Below are 22,188 nucleotides of genomic sequence, written 5' to 3' on the forward strand. Positions count from 1 at the left end.
TTCCCAAAACTTATGACTGTATTGCATACTTAGACCATGCAACATCATTTGAAAATTCACATGAATGAAGCACTTGCACTAGTTAGCAGGTGTGTCCTTAGGTAAAAAGCACATTCTTTGGGTGTAGGCTGCTGAATTTGGAGTACCCAATTGGATTGTCTGGATATTCTTCCTTAAATAAAAAATTAGCTTCTTTTACATGTAAAGTTTAATAATGTTTTCGCACAAGTTTCCTTTCCCCTTTCACCCAGATCATCATTTCATCTTTCAATCCTGGTGCTGTGTATACAATAACTTTCAGGCAGCAACCATATTTGACTTTACAGGATTGCCAAATAGTGAAGCAGTGTTGACAGGTGTAGTGAATTACTTATTATTCACAAGTGAATGCATTTTTTTATTGAATATTTTTTTTTTTAAAAGGCTTATTTTATTTTATTTTACTGTGAACCTCAATGTCATTTCCTCCCTTATATGCTATGTCACATACATGATGTCACATACCTGATTGGTTCTGTCACAGACATGATAGCCTACAACTCTAAAACTATTGGCATGAAAAATATGCCAATTTTTTTTCCAGATGATGTGGCTAAATTAACTTTACATAAGTGATCAGAAAGTTTTTGCTGGATTACAGAAGTCCTTGCCACAAAAGGAAGAAGTTTCTATCACGTATGTGACATCACAATTTTAAGTATTTAATGGAAGTTGATTAGCAGGCAGGAATTGGACGCGTTATAATTTTTAAAGTGTTATGTAATAAGAAGTTATATATTAAGATTGGCTTGCTATATTAGAAACATTCAAAATAATCATTGTTGATTGTAATTGATTTTTAAGATGAATGCTGAATATGTGATTACACACATTTTTTTGGCATACTAAACTCAAAGCACTAAATTTTCGACCTAGGATTTTTTTCTCATGAATATATATAGCACCACTGCAAAGAGCATGTTCTTTACATAAAATAATGATGGTTACCCATTAAAAATAAAAAAAATAAAAATTTTACTTTGGTTGCACAATCCATGGAACGGCCCAATTACAGAATACTGGGAGTATCTCCGATTGCTGCTTACTGTGAACCCAATATGATTAGGACACCAAAATTAGTAAGTATGCCGAATTTGAAAACAATCAGAGATACTCCCGGTATTCTGTAATTGCTCCAAAATGAAGAAATCCATTGTACTAGTTCAAACTGTTACTGAATGTTCTTATATGATCTTATTTTAATCGTCATGCATCCACGCTTCTTGACAAGGCTAAAAATTAGAAAAGCAACATGAACCTATGTGTTACATATGTATATAAAAAAAAAATCTGTAACAGTTTCATACATCGGAGACACATTTCTTCATTTTTACAGAAGAAACTACTTACGGAAATAAGTTTCTCTAAGGTTTCCAACGTTAGTCGAGGTATTTTCCTCCATTGTGGTATCTATTTGACCGGGAATTCATGTCAGTGTTTCCAACCCCTTTTTTAAAAAAACTATGCTTGCCTAACCTAACCTTATCAGAATGGTTCGTGGGGCTATCCGTCAGCTACCCGAGCATAATGTACAATTTGCACACGTGACGAACACGATAGTAGGTATTTTTCGGTGAAGAAGGTTGGAAAACACTGATATTCGAAAACAAAAGAAGCAATATCATTCGCCAAGTAAGAGATATCGCACCGTTACGTGTGTTCGGTAGCACTTAGATAAATGCGTTTCTTCAGTAGAAAAAGTGTTTGTTTTCATGTAAAAAGCATAATGGCACCTTGAATTATGTTCCGCACTACACAATTGGTAAGTACAAACCATGCAAAACACAAAATATCCGATTTTAATGTGTCTCCAATCTATGAAACTGGTACCAAATTTTCCTCTGTGTTTTGCACCACGCCATGAAGGCATATAGGGGGTGTGGAGTTAGGGCTCCACACCTTCTTCATCACAGCCTAAGTTGGGGGTGATGTGATCAGCAGCACATCCCTGGCCGCCTTTATTTTATGCGATGCTGGGTGGGTGCCGGAGTCGCTTGAACAGGTAAAAAATCCCAAACCTCTCCCGCCGAGATCGAACACCGGTCTCTCAGATGGTAGTCAAATGCCATAACTACTGAGCTACATTATACATGTACATCGTAAAATGTACAATAGAAGGAGGTTTTACATGCACAATATATTATATAACATATATGATACTTATGCCGTGAACACACAGATTACGTATCACATAGTAAACAAGTGCATTATTTAGAAATTGTCCGAATGTTTGGAATTTAGACAGGAATCAGTAAAAGTCAGAATTCATTAGTAAGATCTACAATAATGGGTCAACGATTAGATAAGCTGGAGACACATTTCTTGAAATTTACAGGAGAAAAGACGAGAAAGTACTTACGGAATTGAGTTCTTGTGGACTTTCTGAAGACGCGGAAATTGTTTTTTTCGAATCGTGCAACTTATTTGGTCTCTAAGTAAGGTATTTTTCATCATTCATGCACCTCCGTTGCACGATAGCTCGTGCCACCATTACCGTCGACTACGTGAATCAAATGTTCAGTGTGTTCGATTAGGTAACCTCCTGTCAGTGCAGCAACCACGCAGTAGTTTTACAAGATGACATGTGAGCGGGATTTTTTTTTTTAAATTTAATTTTCTATGTTTGCCTAACCTAACTGAACCTAAACTAACCTAACCTTCCGTGAATGGTTTGTGGATTAATAACAATCATTTTTCGGTTAATATGTGTTAGTGTAACAACCACGCGGTAGTTTTACAAGATGACGTGCGAGCAGGGTTATTTTCTTTCGAATTCAATTTTCTATGTTTGCCTAACCTAACTTAACCTAACCTTTCGTGAATGGTTTGTGGATCAATTTTCCCTTAAAAACCTTTTGTGAATAGTTTGTGTGGCATTTATCGGTTCATAAGTTTGGAAACACTGCACACCAGCTGACGATATATGATTCGTAGGTGTTTCCCTCATACGATAATAGTGCCATATGGGGTAAGCAGAAATGAATTTTATTTGAAAATGAACGAGTTAAATGTGTCTCCGGCTTATCTAACTGGTACCCAATAATGTGTATGACAATACATGCAAGACTCAGCAAAATTTTAAACACAATGGAATGAGATTATTCAATTCACTAACAGCTTCTATACGTAATTTGGAAAACAAGCAGTTTGCGAAACACATTAATAATATATTAACACGATATTGTGTGTATATATAGTGTCACGTAATTTGAAGAACACTTCCGTCAGGGCCTGCAAAATGTAAATGTCTACTTATAATGCACCACAGATCTGTAAAATGGGTTTTTGTACATGGCTTGTATTGTAATCAAAATAGAGTACTATTTATCAATTGCATTCGCTGTAATAAAACATGTAGTGTAATTTGCAAACTGTGTTGTTGAATGTGTAATATTTTAACATGTATTTTTCATTTTCTTTTCTTTTATAAGTTTTTATATTAACATTTATATACTTATTATGACGAAGTCTATTGCAATCATATTGTCCAATGACTAATAAAGTATTCTATTCTATGACAATAATTCACAGGTGCGTTGATTGATGTTCAAGCACAATTTGCAACATACTATAATTCTTGCACTTCAATGGAAGATTATAGTAGTTTGTAATTGCACTGGTCAAGAAATGTAAATAATTTAAAAAAATACCAATAGAAGATATACGCGAAGCTCTCTAATACGAGGAATACACCTACCTTATACGTACTGATATTTTACATCCATACAAAAATATTCAGGTAAAATTTTCGTATCCCCAAAACGTATTTCTTCAATTTTACAGGAGAAAGTACTTACCGAAATGGGTTTATTTATACTTTAGGAAGGTCTTGGAAGTTTGCTTTCAACTCGTTGAAATTTTTTTGCCGATAAATCATGTAATTTTCGACATTAATGTCGCTCCGATGCATGAAAGCTGTTCCCTTGATGTCCGTCTACTACGTGAACCAAATATTTGCGAGCGTTTCATGACGTAACAACCGGTCAGTGTTTCCAAATGCGCGGTTTTGTAACTGTGTAACAGTTCTAGAACGTAAATAAACGTGAGTTACTGTTCATCATTTCTGATTACGAACTTGCGACAACATGACGTGCACAGGATCAGTGGCGTGCTCAATGTGAGGTTGATGGGAGTGACAACCCCCCCCCCCCCTTTCGCCCAGTATCTCTAAGGCTATTTATGAATGGTTCGTGGGCTATTTATGTATGGTTCGTGGGGCTATCCGTGAATGGTTCGTGGGGCTATCTGTGAATGGTTCATGGGGCTATCCGTGAATGGTTCGTGGGGCTATCCATGAATGGTTCGTGGGGCTATCCGTGAATGGTTTGTGGGGCTATTTATGAATGGTTCGTGGGGCTATCCGTGAATGGTTCGTGGGGCTATCCGTGAATGGTTCGTGGGGCTATCCGTGAATGGTTCGTGGGGCTATCTTTTTCACTATTGAAACCTTTGCGTGGCCCTACTAACCTATCCACGCGCCAGTGGTTTGTGGGGCTAGCGCCAATGGTTTGTGGGGCTAGCGCCAATGGTTCGTGGGGCTAGCGCCAATGGTTCGTGGGGCTAGCGCCAATGGTTCGTGGGGCTATCTTTTTCACTATTGAAACCTTTGCGTGGCCCTACTAACCTATCCACGCGCCAGTGGTTTGTGGGGCTAGCGCCAATGGTTCGTGGGGCTAGCGCCAATGGTTCGTGGGGCTATATTTTTAACTATTGAAACCTTTGCGTGGCCCTACTAACCTATCCACGCGCCAGTGGTTTGTGGGGCTAGCGCCAATGGTTCGTGGGGCTAGCGCCAATGGTTCGTGGGACTATATTTTTAACTATTGAAACCTTTGCGTGGCCCTACTAACCTATCCACGCGCCAATGGTTCGTGGGGCTATATTTTTAACTATTGAAACCTTTGCGTGGCCCTACTAACCTATCCACGCGCCAATGGTTCGTGGGGCTATCTTTTTCACTATTGAAACCTTTGCGTGGCCCTACTAACCTATCCACGCGCCAATGGTTCGTGGGGCTTTCTTTTTCACTATTGAAATCTTTGCGTGGCCCTACTAACCTATCCACGCGCCAATGGTTTCAGTTGCTTTGTTTTATTTCAATCACTTATCGCACAACACTCTTGCTACCTTGCGTTCTGACGTCAGCAGACTGAAGTTTATTTTTAGGCTAAAGGCCTATGTTGTTATCCATATCATTAAAATTTCAGTAACCACCAAACGTCTCTAATTCCCTTATTTTCGTATTTTCCACATTCATACTTACGTATTCTCCATACTAGTACCTAGATATTTTGCTATGAAGAAGGTCGCAACACTGCATAACCACTGATCATGGACTACGCTAGTCAAGATTTCTCCGCCATATCGCGTGTAACGCAAGCAAAAGCGAAGAAAATAAAAATACTCCATATTTCGAAAATTGAGATTATTTGCCTGCAAAAAACGAAACGCGAAATAGAAGAATCCTTACGAATGCAGAATATGTAAGTATCAATGTGAAAAATACGAAAATAAGGGAATTAGAGACGTTTGGTGGTTACCGAAATTTTAATAATATTCAGGTCACACGGACAATAAATTACATAGTCGGAGAACAACATCATAATAATTATATTTTGTCCATATTTTTGACACAAAACAACCTGTTTCACGTAATTTCCAAGTCGGCACACACCTTCGGCATTTGATACATACAACATGCGCTTTCCTAATCGATTACTTACTTTTCGATGTATTGATCGAAATTTTCGTTATCGAATTCGTCATATTTGCCAAGAATTCGACAATTACGTTGTTTAAAAAATCTAAAATTAAACTTACTTTATTGATTCATTGGTATAATGCCTCCATTTAAAATAAAAGAGACATGAAATTTAACATAAGCTCCCGTTCAGCAGTTTCATCTTTACATCGAGATAATTTATCGATTATCGCAAAAGGAATCGCAAACACCTGACAATTGACAACTCCAATCGTCCTTGAACTACAGCAGTTTCGTATAATCTGAACAATTATTCGTAATCATATTGAATTAGAGGTGTTCCGAACGTATTGTCAAGTGTTTCGGTGGGTGATTCTACCAGCACAAGATTTTATTCACAGATAGATAGCCCTTCAAGAATCTACTGGTTCAAAGGAATGAGAAAAGGATGGGTCAAGCAGGTAGCGCTCTAGGTCACACAGGTAAGTGACGTGTTATCAATAATAAACAAACGTGAAAATTTCAGTTATGAAATATTATGACGAAAATAGAATTGTCCTTATAACTTAAATGAGGTTTTATTTTGGTCATAATTCACATTATGCGTTACTACTTCTGTGTCCCACGTGTACAAAGGTGCAAGCAAGCAACATTGAACACTAAAAATGTTCATATTTCATTTCATTCACAAATGTAGTGTCTACAGGATGATTTATGGCTTATATTTCTTATTTTTCACTCTTAATGACAAGCAGAACATGAATTTTGTGTTGTGAGATACTAAATTTTAAATAATAATGTGTAATTATCTGATAGAGAACAAAATAAGTTGCCAATGAAGGCTAGGAATCAATTTCATCGGTGGGGCACCCTAATGGATTGAAAAATTAATCTCTGTTCACTACATTCCAAGATACCTCTTTTCTAAAGTGTATTCACCGGGGAAACCAATACAAAGAATATTTCGCCCAACTTTCGATCACTGCGTTATGATCTCGTAGTTACCCATCTACCTGTTGTATATCATGAATTATATAATAATAATTTTTATTGTAGAAACATGTGAGAACATCACATGTATTACAATCGTCAGAAATATACATATAAAGTATCTATAGATCTTACAAAAAAAAAAATCCAAAAAGCATTTTAGAAACGTAACACCACTTACATAAATTTAGTAGTTAACATTATTGTTTTACAATCATAACTATTTTACCTAATACAATTAATTTCAAAGAATTCTTCTACTCTATATATACAGTTATCGGTTAATATTTTTTGTACTTTTCTTTTGAATTCTAAAAAGGGCAGTTGCCTTAAAGACAGAGGGAGAGCATTGTGAAACTTAACTGACATGTAGTAGAAGGTTTTTTGTGTCTTGTTGTAATTACGGTACTATTATCGTATGGGTGAAACACCTATGAATCATATATTTCGGACTTCTTTACATTGCTAACGTGTTGCGGAACATTTCTTAAGGCGAAATAATGCATTTCTAACTAAGATAATGTTTATTTTCTCTATTTACGAGTACTTACTGTTACTTGTTGTTTCGAATCTGTAACACATTATGGCCGTGATAGCATACTGGTTTAGGGGGCGTTCTGAGAGTGTTTTGTCGATTTATGCAGTGGTGCAACCTCGTTCACCGGAAAATATCTACTTTCGTGTCCCTATTTGAAATTATGCTAATACGTCGCATTTACGTGTAGAACTTGTAAAATAACCTTGCGATTTACCACGTTCATTGTCCATACACAGCAATTCGGAACCATCTTTCTTTCGCAATTCGTTAATGCTCTTCCTTTATGCACAACACTCTTGCAACCTTGAATATTGACGTCAGACGAGGAATGCCTACGTGGTTAGGTTAGGCCTGTTAGGTTAGGTTCCATTAGCATAAATACAAAGAAAAAATAATATTTTCGCTAAGAGACGCGTTACCTTTGTATTGCCTAACATGAAAAAGATCTCTCCTGTGACGTCAGAACACAATGTTGCTAGAGTGTTGTGCGATAAGTGACACCCATTCGGGTCGGAACCATCTATCTTTCGTAATTCGTTAATTCTCTTCCTTTACGCACAACAATCTTGCAACCTTGAATATTGACGTCAGACGAGGAATGCCTACGTGGTTAGGTTAGGTTCCATTAGCATAAATACAAAGAAAAATTGTAAAAACAGCTCTCTCCTGTGACGTCCGAACACAATGTTGTGCGATAAGTGACACCCATTCGGGAAAAATGGCTTGTTCCGAAATCGACAGGTGGTTCTAGTGAAAACACGGCAAGGCTGAAACACTGGCTACGGGATTGCATCGTCTTAACTCACGAACATCGCACTCTCATGCAAAAAGCAAATGGCGGGAGCAGAAACAGCGTGTCGGACAGAGATTTTCGCAGAAAACAACACGCATTCACATTAAAATGGATCAAATCTACATTCAGGAACTTCCAAAACGCTCAAGAAAATGATTTCCGTAAGTACTTTCTCCTGTAAATTTGAAGGAAATTTGAAGGAATCCGTTTTACCCATACGATAATGTTACCGTAATTACATCTAAACAATCCTAAACAATCCGTATTTCTGGTTTGATAGGTATGTGAGCACCCTAACTCCTCATAACTGTGAATGTTCTCTTTTATATAGAGTAGGCATTGGAATACAAAGATAGCAGGAGCTGTCATAATACCTAGTCTAACAAAACTTAACTTACAGTGGCCACGGCTTGGAAGACCACACATTAATCTTACACATATTTTTTTGCAATTTTAATAACCTTTTTATTGAAGGCTGATGACCCCAAAGTAAGGTACCATAGCTTAAGTGACTGTGTATCTGTGCATAATAAACAGTTTTTAGAACCTTCAAGCTTACACACAATCTTAACCTACGCATTAAATAAACCCCTTTGCTAACTCTGGATTCAACTCTACTGATATGATCCTCCCATTCCAAATGATGATCTATTAAGAATCCCAAAAAGGTGACAGAATTCTTTTCATGCCCTGTATTATGATTATTACTATTATATGTAAGTTCCAGGTTTTGGATCTTATCAGTGTTTATACAAAGCAAGTTAGCAGTACACCAGTCCTGTACAATATCGGAATTAGATTTTAATGAGGACCTTAAAAGATTATTAGAATCAGAGTTCAAACAGATATTGATATCATCAGCAAATAGGTAACTACTGACCAAGGGTGTTGAAATGTTATATGGCAAATCATTTATGTAAATAATAAAAAGAATAGGACCCAGAATAGATCCTTGAGGTACTCCATGTTTAACAGGTAACAAGTTTGACTCCATTTCTTCAAAAACTACTCTCTGAGATCTCCCACTTAATCTCATATATATTATATATCACTATTGAGACATAGTAGCCCTTTCTGGTTCTTTGCACTTTTTGAATGCCTGCCTGCATGCTGCTTTCAGCATTCATTGATTGGTAGCACGTATGACATGTTCACACTTCATTAAATCAAAACTCAACATGAGCACCCTTCACACAATGCAACGCCAAGACATAGTGCAAACATCTTTGAAACATTTAGCATTGTAGAACGTATGTGGGTAGCAGTGGTGTAGCCAGGCCTGGGGTCACTAGGCTCAAACTTCTGCCAAATTATTTACAAATATTGATAAATGCACTGAGGATCACGATGCAAGATCATTGAAGACTGGTGGAGAGAGAAAGATCTTAACACACACTCACACAAATATATACATACAATTTTATATATTTCTCAACTGCTGGGTCACGGTCCTGTACCGGGCCCTGGCATCAATTATACTGGGCAACGAGAGGTTCTCCTGAAGTTTGCAACTTGAGGCACAGGCTGGCAACCTCCTGAAAAATGCCCAATGCTGGTGAGAAGTCAAAGCTGCTGAGAGGGGGCAGTCACCCGTGTAGCCTCCAAATTTGAATTACAAATGTGGGGCCATTATCGAGTTAAGGCTGAAAGGGCTGCAGCTCAACGATAAGCGACAATTTTCATTCATTCTCCAAATTGGGAGGTTGACAGATGGTCAATTTTATTACCAAATACATTATATATTGAAATGGAAATATTCTGATAATGAAATATTTCAGTGTCCGAAATGGAACATACAAATGAAAATAAATATAGGGATCATGGACACCATAAGCTAGTGTAGAAGAACCAGAAGAGACTTGCCAAAGCACTTATGGAAGATGTTAAGGTGATTTCAGATTTAGTTGCATTCCTGAAACTTAGGATTTGTTCAACAAATTCGGAAGATAAATCATTTTACTAATTTCATTCATGCTCAAATCTGTTTTAAGTTGAGTAATATCTATTTAAGTACTATGTCAAAGAAGCTTTAAATGCTGTTCCAAAATAAGACTTGGTATTTACTAATCTTTCATCCAGATGTAATCCATCAAAATGATGTTGAACTCCTCCTCATGTTTAAGCTACGTTTTTAGCTGACGGCAATGCTTTCTGATTATTCTGCCTGTATTAGGATAAGGAAATTGAATCACTTTTAATCCGCGATCGGTCGCAGGTGAGCACCGTGCTCACTTTAAATTTTAATGAAGTGCCATTTTAACAGTATTTAAAATATTGGCCTAAGGTGCTTTCTAGCTGACTTTTAGAGTTTCACAAGCGACCTGATCACATTTTTGTGAGATGACGTAAATGGCATTATTAGAGAGACCATTGTTGTGGAAATAGTGTTGTCAGAATGAGCGCAGAGCTCACACGCAACCAATTACGTTAGGTATATATTTTTTTATTTAAATTTGTGAATTATTTGGTCAATAGGTCTATCCTGTTTCTAGTGAGGTTTCATACCTATATGTTCTTGTCGTGAATAGAAAATTCAAAAAGTGTCGAAGTGATATTATATCATATCAGATTTCTGAGGATCAGATGGAACTACCTCAGAGGAAAATGCTCTTTGTGTTAACGATGAGACTTGTTGGCTTTGATGATGTATACTACGCTGTTTCAAAACAAATAAACATTTTGAAACAAAAATGTAATGAATAAGAAGGATTATAATAAACAGATCATTACAAGTACAAAAAATAAATTTCAAAAAATTAAATATGGTGAAATATGCCTGAATTGCAAGGGTGAATGCCTCGCTCACCCGCGACCAATGGCATGAATTGAGTGAGCACGACCGATCGCTGGTTAAGGAGGTTTGAACCTTTCTCCAAGTCCAGTTTTTCTGATTGCAGTACTTGAGATACAAAATGTAATGTTTCAACTATTTTGTTTGCAGCACTGTCTGAGTAAATTCAAACTTTTCTAGTCCTATTTTTTTTCAGTGATAATAAACTTTCATCACAATTTTAATATTCTAATAGTATTCATGACCGTGCCTTCATAACATAGACATAAACAAATTGAAATATAGAAAATCAGCAGGTTGGACAAAGTTTCATAAGTACTTGAAACCAAAATTTATCATAGTTTTTCACTTTGACTAAAACTAGCATAATTTTTCCATGGTTTTGTAGAACTGTCTTACTTCAGTGATTTCACGTGTAGGATAATTTAAAAGTAGATTTAAATTATGGGTTGCAAGGTGAATATATTATGTGGTTTTCTGTTTTTCTGCATATCTCGTTTTAACCCCATTATAAATCCTGGTTGTACAAGCTGCACCATCATGAGTTCGCGTTGGAAATTACTTATGAAAGCCCCCTTGCTTCTGCATTGTTAAAAGTTTATTTTTCCATTCCAGATGTGTGTTCTTTTTGGTATTATTACTCTCTAGATTTGGTGAAGGAATGTGTGCATTTTCCTGGTCACACATTGAAAGGGAAAGTAAAAGAGAACAGAGCAAGATAAGAAAACTGATTTTTGTTCAAGGCAAGATTAAATGGGTAAAAATGTCCAAGCAAGTTATCGGGGTAATATGTGTAAATTTTGTGCGTAAGAAATACAAGAATAATTAGTATTCATCTTTGGGCTTCGTTCCCTCCCGCATAGTGGGCCTGTATGTTAAACCCTTTGGGTCCAAGGAACTCTTCCCATTTTCTTTCACTCCTTTGGTTGTCTCCACAGTACACACTAAAAGGTGATCTCTTGTTTTGTGAGTGTCCCTACGTCATTTTCTTCAAACCAACGTTGTCACGATTACCCGAAGTAACAGAAACTTTGCACATTGATCACACTTGGTAAGATGTAAACTGTAGGATCAAGTACCAAAAATTTGCATCCGCCATCTTGAAATATGGCTCTCTCTTTTATTTTTCGAAGTGCTGTATCAACAACCACTTTTTTTTCATCTGTTGGCAAAAAAGCAATCTACACTCATATTCTAAAAACTTGTCCAAAAATTCATAAGATTTTTTTTTATATAATAATTCTTTATTATTATTAATCAAGAATATTCAAACTATTCTAGCAAAACCATTGGAAATTTGAAAGTGAAGCTCAAAACAAAGTTGAAGAACATTTAAATAGATATAATTTGAGCTATAAAACATCAAAATCAGTTTGAAAGTGGTTGAGATATTGGCACAAAAGGATTACAATGAGAACATTGTGAAGAGCAACTCACAGTGCCACTTTTAATACTTATTACAATTGTTCTGAAGTTTTCAGTTTTTGTAATAACAAAAAATTGCAGTCCTATATCTTGACATAACTTTCATTTACATTCAACTTTTGCACATTGTAAAACACAATGTAAATCTCACGGTTTTCAAGTTATCATCATGAAAGGTTTGCACTACTTCTAAATGTCCTGTAGTTTACTGAAGTCCCAATCACTATAGTGGCACCACAGGCAAAAACATCTGTGCAGAAGGGCTTGTCAGGTGTATGATACTCATGAGTGGAGGGGAGGAGTAGAGTAAGGGAGGAGTAGAGTGGAGCAGGCTTCCTTATGGCCCAAGTTCAATGGATGGAGGGGAAGATGCGCAAAGGCTTTTGGTTGAAGATTCTTTTGTTTGTGGTTCCTCTAGAGACTAAAAGATCATCCTAGTTTCTGAACCATTCTTAGCTTCTCTTACAAAATGACCCAAACATGGCTCTACTTGTAACTTGCAGATGCTGCAAATGACTCCCTTTATGATTCCAACACTTATGTATCCCACACTGCAAGTGTGGAACACATTTGCCAACATGACCATGGTAATTATGACAGCACACTCACACCATATCTTTGAGAGTGCCAATTGTTTTAGATTTATTGTTTCCTTCAGTGAACCCCACATGAAGGCATCAACTGGTGTGAGGTCTGGGGACCATATAGTTGTGATTATTTTTTATTATTTCTTGATCAAACACAATAAAATTATCAGTCAGTTTTCTCATTCTTGCATTGGTTGTATGACAGGTTTTCCCCACTTGTAGGAAATAACCATTCCTTGATTTGTCACCTGATAGAAATTGAATGGCGAAATAATGTGGAAAACATAAAGTCTCCGGTGTTGTACTGGTAATTCTATAATCAGGAGATCCCGATGGAGGCACAATGGTTAAATTGTAGTTCCAGTCCGGATTAGCCCATCTGAGTACAAAGCAGAATTAAAACAAACCTTGACTTCGTTCTATATTCTTGAGTCACCTTTCCTCCAGTAGTGAATTCCTTGAATAAATTAATATTAACTGGAGAAGAATCTTGCCCCAGTCCTTTTTTCTTTGTGAATAACTTGCTCGGCTTTATCTTGAATTTTTCATGAACATTATTAGCATAAATTGGAAAAAGTGTGTTTTCATAAATGCAAAAGTTGCCTCCTATGATTTTTCTATTACTTCTTACAAGCTTACATTAAGTTCTGTTGGAAGCAACAAGGAGCTGAAATAAACTTGTGTGAGTATTTGAAAATTTCATCCAAATCTTACCTGGTGATGTGAACAATGTATATTTGCGTGATGGTTTGACTTGAATGGTCCTTGTGCTTATTTTAAAATCAAATTTGCTGTACACGTCTTCTAAAACGGCATAATTTGTAATCATGTCCAGATATTATTAGAATAATTCAATGAAGACTACTTAGGTGGGCAGGCCATGTGACACGAATGGGAGAGGAGGGAAGAGTTTACAGGATTCTTTTTGGGGAAACCTGATGGTAAGAGACCTGTAGGAAGGCCAAGACGAAGATGGAGGGATAACGTTGAGATGGACCTAAAGGAAATCTGTAAGGATGGAAAAGATTGGATTGATCTTGTCGAAGATAGGGACAGATGGAAGTCTTGTGTTGCTGCAGCCATAAACCTTCGGGTTTAAGAAGGCTAGAGAGTTTGTACACATCTCCTCCTCACTCTCGTCGTTCTCTTGCTTTCTCATCTGTCCGATCTTTTTCCTTCAAGAGACACAACAGCCACCAACGTAAGCTGTTTTAAAAATAGGCTATATATTCTTTGATGGGAAGCCAGATTTCTTAATGGGGCCATTTAACCGTTGTCCTGTGATGCAAGCGAGTAGAAGAATGAAATACATCCGCGTTGTTTTGTGCCATGGATCGAAAGCTTTTCTCACACGGTAATGAACTAAGACAAAAGAAGGCCCTGTTTCAATTTTTGCATGCCTCTCAATGTAAGTGTTTCGTCAACAAGCGCCAAGGATGTGCCTATTTCCACAAACAAATCGCTTCGAAACTTCTTGCTTCAGCAAGTGATTTGTCGCGTGCCATATAAAGGTTACCGGTCGCGTGCAACAACTTTATCACTGTTTTTCTTGGCCTGCCTGCAGACACTTTGAGACGGAATGCTGGTTGTCGGCTTATGAAGAACGATATGAAAATATAACCCGTGGCCCAACAGCCCATGATAACCAATACCTACCGACTGCCGGTCTCGGTCCCACCTGTCGAGGCGGGGGATCATCCGACCAGTTACGGGATGACGTGTGGTCAGCACGATGAACTCCTAGTCTTAGTTGTAGCTTTTCGTGACCGGGTTACGCTACTAGTTCGTAGCCCTCCACTTTCCTCACGATGGTGGGTGGCCACTGGTCCTATACACAAGCCGAAATCTCAGGAGAAAGTTTTTTTTTTAGCTTTCCCCCAACAACATTGAACCTGCGCGCGTCCAGCCAGGGTCCAAAAGTCCAAAGCGTGGGACGTAGCGTGCACGGCCACGGTGCAGAACCACGTAGAATCATATTGTTACAAGTTTCAAGCATTCTAGGATCTACATCAGTACTTGAAGTGAAGGGAGGATGGTATGCCCCCAGCTAGCCAAATTATCGTAAAGCATCCCTTCCCCCAGCTGTATCGCTGTCACCATTAGGCTTGCCAACCATCCAGGAATGGTCGGGAGTATTCCGGACAAATTTTGTTATCTCCTGGAATGACAGATGTATTTTTATCTTTTTATTTTCTTTTGGTATTCATTTGCCGAGCGAAGAAGTTTATTTCAAACCAAACAATTAAACTTCACAATATTATTTTGAAGACTCGTAAAACTGATAAATATAAAGTTGCGTAAAAGTTGCGAGACTTATTTCCATCCACCCAATTTTCTTTCATTACATAGGTTTAGTTCCTAGTATGTAATCACAGCAGCAAGACCTCAGACAGATAGCAGCTGTTATCCAGGGTATTCGTCTTCCAGAACATTTTAATGGTTTGAAGACTGTAAAGATATCTTGCGGAATTTTAGTGTTTAAAAATTGGCAAACCTAATCATCATGTTAAACCATAGGAGCATCCGCCCTCGGGTAACATTTTGAACTTCAGGCGCTGATCTACTTTTTTTTTGGTCTTCCAGGTAATTTATCAAGTATTATAACGTTTTCAAAAAGTACATGCATATTTTGTGATTTAACGTAAATGCGATTGCCGAGGCTGAAGAACATCGATGATCGGTTATTTCAGCTTTGGTGAAGTTTCTGTAGTACTTCTTGATAATCATACCATTCAGTATTGCCTGTTTTGTTTTTAGTGTCTTTCATCATTTCATGAGCTCGCCAGTGCTGAAGTTAGCCCTCCCCATTTTAGAATGGCCATAATTTCGGAATGATAGGAGCACTAACGAAATTCTTTACGGCACAAACTAACGGTGTTTAATTTTTTGGAGAAGTGCGGGTTAAGTTCACGGCCCTCTTGTTTAATGGAGAGACAGTGGCAAGAGGCTTGGCAGCTCCAAATTAGTTTTCTTCTTGTCTGTGTGTACAGTACTACACCTCAAGATTTCTGGTTTGGAGTCCAGGGCTATAAGTACAGTCAAGTTCAAAGACACGTACCGAAATGACCGGTTTTACGCAATTAGAGATTCAAGAAGTGAGACAAACCCGTCAGCAAAGCAGAGACTACCCTCTTAGGAAGCGTTCAGACCGAAGTGACACAAGCTGCATGTGTCGCTCGGACTGGGTCGTTTTTTCATTATCGTGTCGCCTCGGTTTGCTGGTAGCGCATACGCGGTGAATACGCTTGTCGCTTCTGTCTGAAAGCTGCTAAGACAACCAGCACAAAACCATCCTTGTATGCTCTTTGAGTGCAAAAGAAACCTGAATGAAGATAAATGATAGCCAATTTGCGTCCACATTTCTTTGACGTACATCCAACTCAACGCACTAATAGGGGCTTGTGCCACATATGGAAGAAGCAAAGCGACAGCGGGACAAGACTCGCCCGTTCCCGTGCACTGTATGGCAACGTTGCCATAGTTCGATCGTCACAGACCTCTCTCCGGGACACTTTTGTGTCACTTCTGACCTTTCGAGCAAATACTGTCAGTTTGTATCATATGGATTACGAAGACCAACTCTACAACGAGATCTTTCATTATCTTAAACCTCCCAACACACAGGGCTATGTTCCGACGTGGCAACAGCGCGAACTTCTGATCCCCGCCTAATTTCATGGCCGTGCGTTGTATAGTCCAGTTATTGGGGCATTGGGCAGTTGCTGAACGGTCCCTCCAAACGGGGATTACTTAAGTACGTATTATGTATTTATGTTTTTGTTATTTTGCGTCGCTTTTCTTCCACTTTTGGCTACTCGCGACGATATGGATGAGTGATCAGATGAAATTTATGACGGACACCCATGCCCACGCCAGGATTCGAACCCGGTAAACTCTTTGTCGACATCGAAAGTCGACTACCTAAAGCGCCCGGCCGCCGAATCGGCGAATAAATATTATGAAAAGTGATGTCAACATTGTATCCCAGCGAACAAAATGTGTTGGAGCAACACAAAGAGTACTTCAAGAATATATTTTTCCACGCGCTGCCTTCAAAAAAGTTTAGCACAAATAGGCCACCTTTTTTTAGGGGCCGGTCCCCGTTGCAGAGTGGTCAGCACATCGCACTACGACGCCAGGGGTCCCGGGTTTGAATCCTGGCCTGACCATGGATGTTTCTGAGTGTCCTTTCATCATATCATCACTCCTCATCTTCACAAATGGCACAAAAGCTAACGAAGTAAAGTAAAGCAAATCGAAATCGAACCTTTTTTAGGGGTGATAATAAAACTAACTACCAACTTTAATTTAACAAAAGAAATGTGTGTGTGTAAGTGCATAGATACACGATCAATTATCAACATACGTCAGTATTTGTGTATTCCATACGATGAACACAATAACAAACTAACTTCAGAAAAAAAACACTGTGTGTGTGTATTAACTTACATAACTATTTGTATATTTGTTATTTACCTTTGTTGCCACTCTTTTACTAATCGCAACGACGAGAATGGTTGATTAGATGAAATTGGTGAAGAAATACTCGCAAATAACCCGGATATTTCGGTGTCGAGTCCGAAAATTTTATAGGCTACATACAAATTTACCCTCTCTAACACATCAGGCTAGCTACGCCACTGCTTTCTGTTAACTTTTTCCAGTTATTTTCAGCATCCTTTTTCGCTCTCCAGAACACATTAAGACTACACTGAAATCCAGCGTATAATCTTACCTTTTCTTTAGACGTGAGCGCTGCAAGGGTTGTGGAAAACCAGCGATTCTTTCGGTGAGTTCTGTGCGGAGCTACACACACGCTGGTCTTGCTGTTCGATGCTCTTGAAAGTCACTCACCTAAGCCATCACTCGAGGGTGAAACATCATATACCTATCGATTTCCTTGGTTTACCTCTGATGCGATTGCACTGTTTTGAAACTCAATTGTTGAACAGAGAATTGCGTAAGCATATTATGTACATGTGAGTATTGATTCGCGTCTAAGTTCGACATTCAAGAAGTGGAAGTTATAGGTACAAGTTTTCCGCGGTGAAGTTTTGAGGTTTATCAAAGGCTGTAGCTTCTTCACACGGTATTTTCTTTTCCCTAATCGTGGTATCGGTGGCTGGCAGTTACAAGTTTCGTCATAAACCGTTATTGACTTAGGAAATTGAGTTCGGAGATTGAGTAACCTACTTCCGGAGGAGTGAACGTATCGCTTCACGAAGCCCCTAAGTTCAAATGATCGCCAGTCAGAGTTAGGGCCCCACACTTTCTTGATCACGGCCGTAGGTGGGGGTGATGTGATCAGCACCACGCCCCTGGCCGCCTTTACCCCCCACTTTATACGACGCTGGGTAGGAGCAGCCTAAACAGGTGGGAAAAGATCCCGTTTCTTCCCCTCCCCGGGGATCGAACCCGGGTAGTCAGACGCCCTAACGACGGAGCTACCGCTGCCATCAACCCGTAGAGATAAAGTACATAATAAAATCAAAATATAGAAACTTGATGCAAATGTCTTATACAGATCGTAGGTACAAATTTCGTGGGTGGCCATCCTGGCAGAGTATTTACGTGGTTTTCCTTCAGTCCATCCAGGCTAAAGCTAAACTCCCACTGAGGCGCGGGGAAACGCGGCAACGGAAAGGAACAGGACTTCTGTTGTCTGCTTCTGTTGAAATCAAATGGTGTAGTTGAATCGAAACGGGAATTTCCGTGCCATTAGTCTGCAGGTTATCTCAAAGGTTATCGCCCACTGAGACGCCGGAAACGGGTCTGTTGCTTTCTGTTGTCGCGTTTCTCCGCGTCTCAGTGGGCGTCAAGCTTAATGCTGAAATGGCGCTTCCTCCTACTTGCTTGGTCCTTCTATTTTATCGTTCTAGGGACTCCCCCATGGCGCAGTGGTAGCGTCATCGCCTTGTAATCAAGAGGTCCCGCGTTCGATACCCGGTGGAGGCACATAGTGGACGGATCCCACTTTAAACTGTAGGTCCAGTCCCGATTAACCTTACTGTGCGTAAAGTGGACTTAATACAAACAACAATTCAATCAATTTTATCGTTTTCGTTCGTTTCCTTCACGTTGGCAGAAATGTGTGGAATTATGCCTGAATCACACGAGGCTAGATTACCTTCTGGATTTTCCAGTTGGACTTGCACTAGTTATGTGGTACTGTCTCAGCTGCTAGTTTTAGCCTCGCACGATACTTGTTACCGTACTTGTCGATATACTTTTGTTCCCACAAGGCGTTGCGCAGAGGAGACAAGCTAAAATATATGAACAGGCGATTTTACGAACGTTGTAGGAGAATAACTACTGCTGTTATTAAATATTAAAATAATTTAAAGAAAAGTATTGGTTAGAAGTTAGCTCGAAAGAAAATATAATCAATGCGTACGTTCAGTTTTTGAAACATTTAATAAACTTATAATAATAAGGATTTTCATTATCCGCTAATCACGTCGCGTACAAATCTCATCGCTTTGAATAAGTTCCTAAATGTTAATGAATTGAGCACAATTCACATAATCTGTTACTTTTTTCTTTTATCGAGAAGCTAACAAAAAATCCGTTGCCAAACTCTCAGATTATCTTCACATGGGCAAACTTTCGCTCTGATTGGCTGTTCCACAGAATCTAGCAGAGAAGGCCAGTTGCAATTAGAACATGGCCTAGTCGTCAAAACCAGTCAAGCAGCCAGCCCGGCGGCCATGATTTCCATCCAGGTAGCCAGTCCATCGCCAACTAGGGCATTCCTGTACCATGTGATTCGGCCTTAAGCAAGCAACCACAGAAATACGTGAACAATTCTGGAATATTTTGGAAAGGCAGCAAGCCGAATCCAGTTTCTATCTAAATAGTAGATACACAACGCCAAAGTACTTTCAATTCAAATTCCAATTTTATGATTTGTAAAGTAGTAATAATAAAAGTGTATATGACTGAAGGGCTCTTCACCCCCCCCCCCCTTTGAGAAAGAATCCTGCGGGGCCCTTGTACATAGGATGAATCAATCTATACGGGAAGCCCAGTGAATGAAACAGAGGAAAGTCCCTGGATTTCGCAGCATACCAGAGTGGCTACTCACCGGGATTTCATTGAATTCCGGGAATTACAGTATGCGTGAATTTTTCTCAGTAGACGTGAAAAATTGCAACTTTTATTAATCCAAATCCCGTTGACTTTATACATATTTGTAAGTGGTTTTTCACAGTTTAGCTTTTATTTGTATCGAGGAAGAAAAAGAAAGCTGCATTGAAAATAAGACAGAATTCTCCCACCCCGTTTCCTTTGTTAGTGTCCTTTGTAGAACAATCTATTTGACAGACGGAAGATTATTGCAAGATATTTTGAAGTTGATTAGTTAAATTTGAGTTTGATATTCTTATTGTTAATTATTAACAATTTTTCGTATGTTTTTATATGTGGCTTGTGTTTGTAGATGTATTTCTTGTAGTATGAGTATGTGAAATGGCAAATGTAAACTCCGCACCTTATATTAAATATTTAAAATATATATACCATTTAATTTAATTAGAATTTTTGGATACATTGGAATCACACAGACTCTATATTGTTAATATATTTGTGTGTGTGTTTGGGTGGTGAGAGACGGTAATATGTAAGGTTGAAATAGATAAAACACTTGTTTGTACCTTGAGTTTTTGGAAAGTTTGCCTTGAAAACCGGGAATGCTACTTTACATTTTATCATGGTCCTAGAGTGGCCACCCTGCATACGCTGATGGGGTAACAGATCGGTTAGCTTCTTGCAATACAATTGCATATGCGTTAAAAGTAATGTGTTGTAAAACTGGAAAAAATGTTATTCTATGGATCTGAAGTGCGATCAGTTGCAAACAACAGTAGCGGTGCTGTAATGTTTATATTAACCACTTTCATACATTTCGTTAGTTCCTTTTAGTGATGAATCGAGACGATACTTGGGAGAATCTCCATCTCGACTAAATTGGAAATTCCAGTGTCAGTTGACGGGTTCGTTTCAATTTTTTCAAGGACATCTCAATCTCGGTGCCATCCATATTTCCCTTTGCTTCGCCCAGAGTAAAAATATAAAATGCCATGACTTGGATGAATTACATGTACCTCATTTTATACTAGAAGATATGTAATGTATTTGGTACGTAGCCACCTACCTTGCTTGGTAATTTCATTTATCACCTGATTCACACATATCTGCAAGCATGCACTTCAACAAAATTCATATTTATTTTCCTGTTGATTTACTTGCTTCACGCACACATGTCACACCCGCGTTGCTCAATTGCAAGCAATAAATCTCGAATGTCGAAGGAGAAGGTGTAAATCAAACCATGTTACGTGAAAAGATAGGAGGGGATCGGGAGCGAGATAAAGCCTACAGTGCATATTGCTTCTCCTTCAATTTCGACACAGTTTCATTCTGTGTTCCTTTTCCTGTGTGCCAATCCTACGAACCTATCACCAAAGAATCTCCCTCACATGGAAATAGAAATAGTAGCTTAAATGTAGAAAAACTAGAAAATAATTCGGGCGGTGTGGTGCCATGAAGTATCGCATCGGATCCGAACGAGAAAAAATGGTTCATCTCAAAACGAGAACGCATTAAAATGTGTGGGTAAATTTTCGAATATAAATTAAAGGAATTTTAGGATTTGTTGTAATAATTTCATAAAGGTAAAGGTAAAGTGTTCCCCTGTATAGGGGGTGTGGGGGTAACGCCCCACACTTTCTTGATCCGGTCGTGAGTGGGGGGTGATGTGATCAGCATCACGCCCCTGACCGCCTTTACCCCCCAGGGTTTCCCCCAGGTACCCATGTTATTCGACGCTGGGTGGGCGCCGGGGCCGCTTCCATCGTTAGAAAAGTTCCCGGATTTGAACCGGCCGGGGATCGAACCCGGGACCTTTAGCATGGTAGTCAGACGCGTTACCGACTGAGCCACCGCGGCCACAGAAATTTTCTCCAGGCTGTACAACGGTGAGGTTTATTTTTCTAGCCGTGAAGTATTACGAATCCAGGGACAATTTTGGATTCAATATAACGCAAGACGTAGCGGCATTCCCACGGGTAGGGGCGGCTTCTTTGATAAACAAAGAGATGCAAAAAGTAGAGCAATTATGATTACATGAAACCTTCACCCTCTTATGTAATACTTAGCCACTCCACTAGAAATGCAGGGTGTGTCTTATTTGCCCCGTCTAGTTCGCTGCACTTTTTGACACTCGGTGCAGTGCAGGTGTATCCAGTGTCAGGGTGGTGCAAGGAATTGACGTTCAACCAACTAGACGAAAAGCGGTGTTCAAGTTCAGAAGATTCAACAATTGCC

At 38.9% G+C, this 22,188-nt stretch overlaps 2 protein-coding genes across 2 annotated transcripts in view; one reads left to right on the forward strand and one right to left on the reverse strand.

The window, feature by feature from the left end:
- GCS1 (mannosyl-oligosaccharide glucosidase) overlaps positions 1 to 3,780 on the reverse strand; it is a 47,338-nt gene extending 43,558 nt beyond the window's left edge. Inside the window, exon 1 of the mRNA XM_083142963.1 lies at positions 3,737 to 3,780. The gene's annotated coding sequence lies outside the window, so the exon portion shown is untranslated. The remainder of the gene's footprint in view (positions 1 to 3,736) is intronic.
- Positions 3,781 to 6,001: 2,221 nt separating this feature from the next.
- neur (E3 ubiquitin-protein ligase neur) overlaps positions 6,002 to 22,188 on the forward strand; it is a 237,738-nt gene continuing 221,551 nt past the window's right edge. The window contains exon 1 of the mRNA XM_083142968.1: positions 6,002 to 6,222. Within this exon, the coding sequence (XP_082999094.1) occupies positions 6,189 to 6,222 (34 nt within the window). The 5' untranslated portion in view covers positions 6,002 to 6,188. The remainder of the gene's footprint in view (positions 6,223 to 22,188) is intronic.

The sequence above is a fragment of the Lepisma saccharinum genome, chromosome 21 (genome assembly GCF_977018435.1).
Source record: "Lepisma saccharinum chromosome 21, izLepSacc3.1, whole genome shotgun sequence".
Classification (NCBI taxonomy): domain Eukaryota; kingdom Metazoa; phylum Arthropoda; class Insecta; order Zygentoma; family Lepismatidae; genus Lepisma; species Lepisma saccharinum.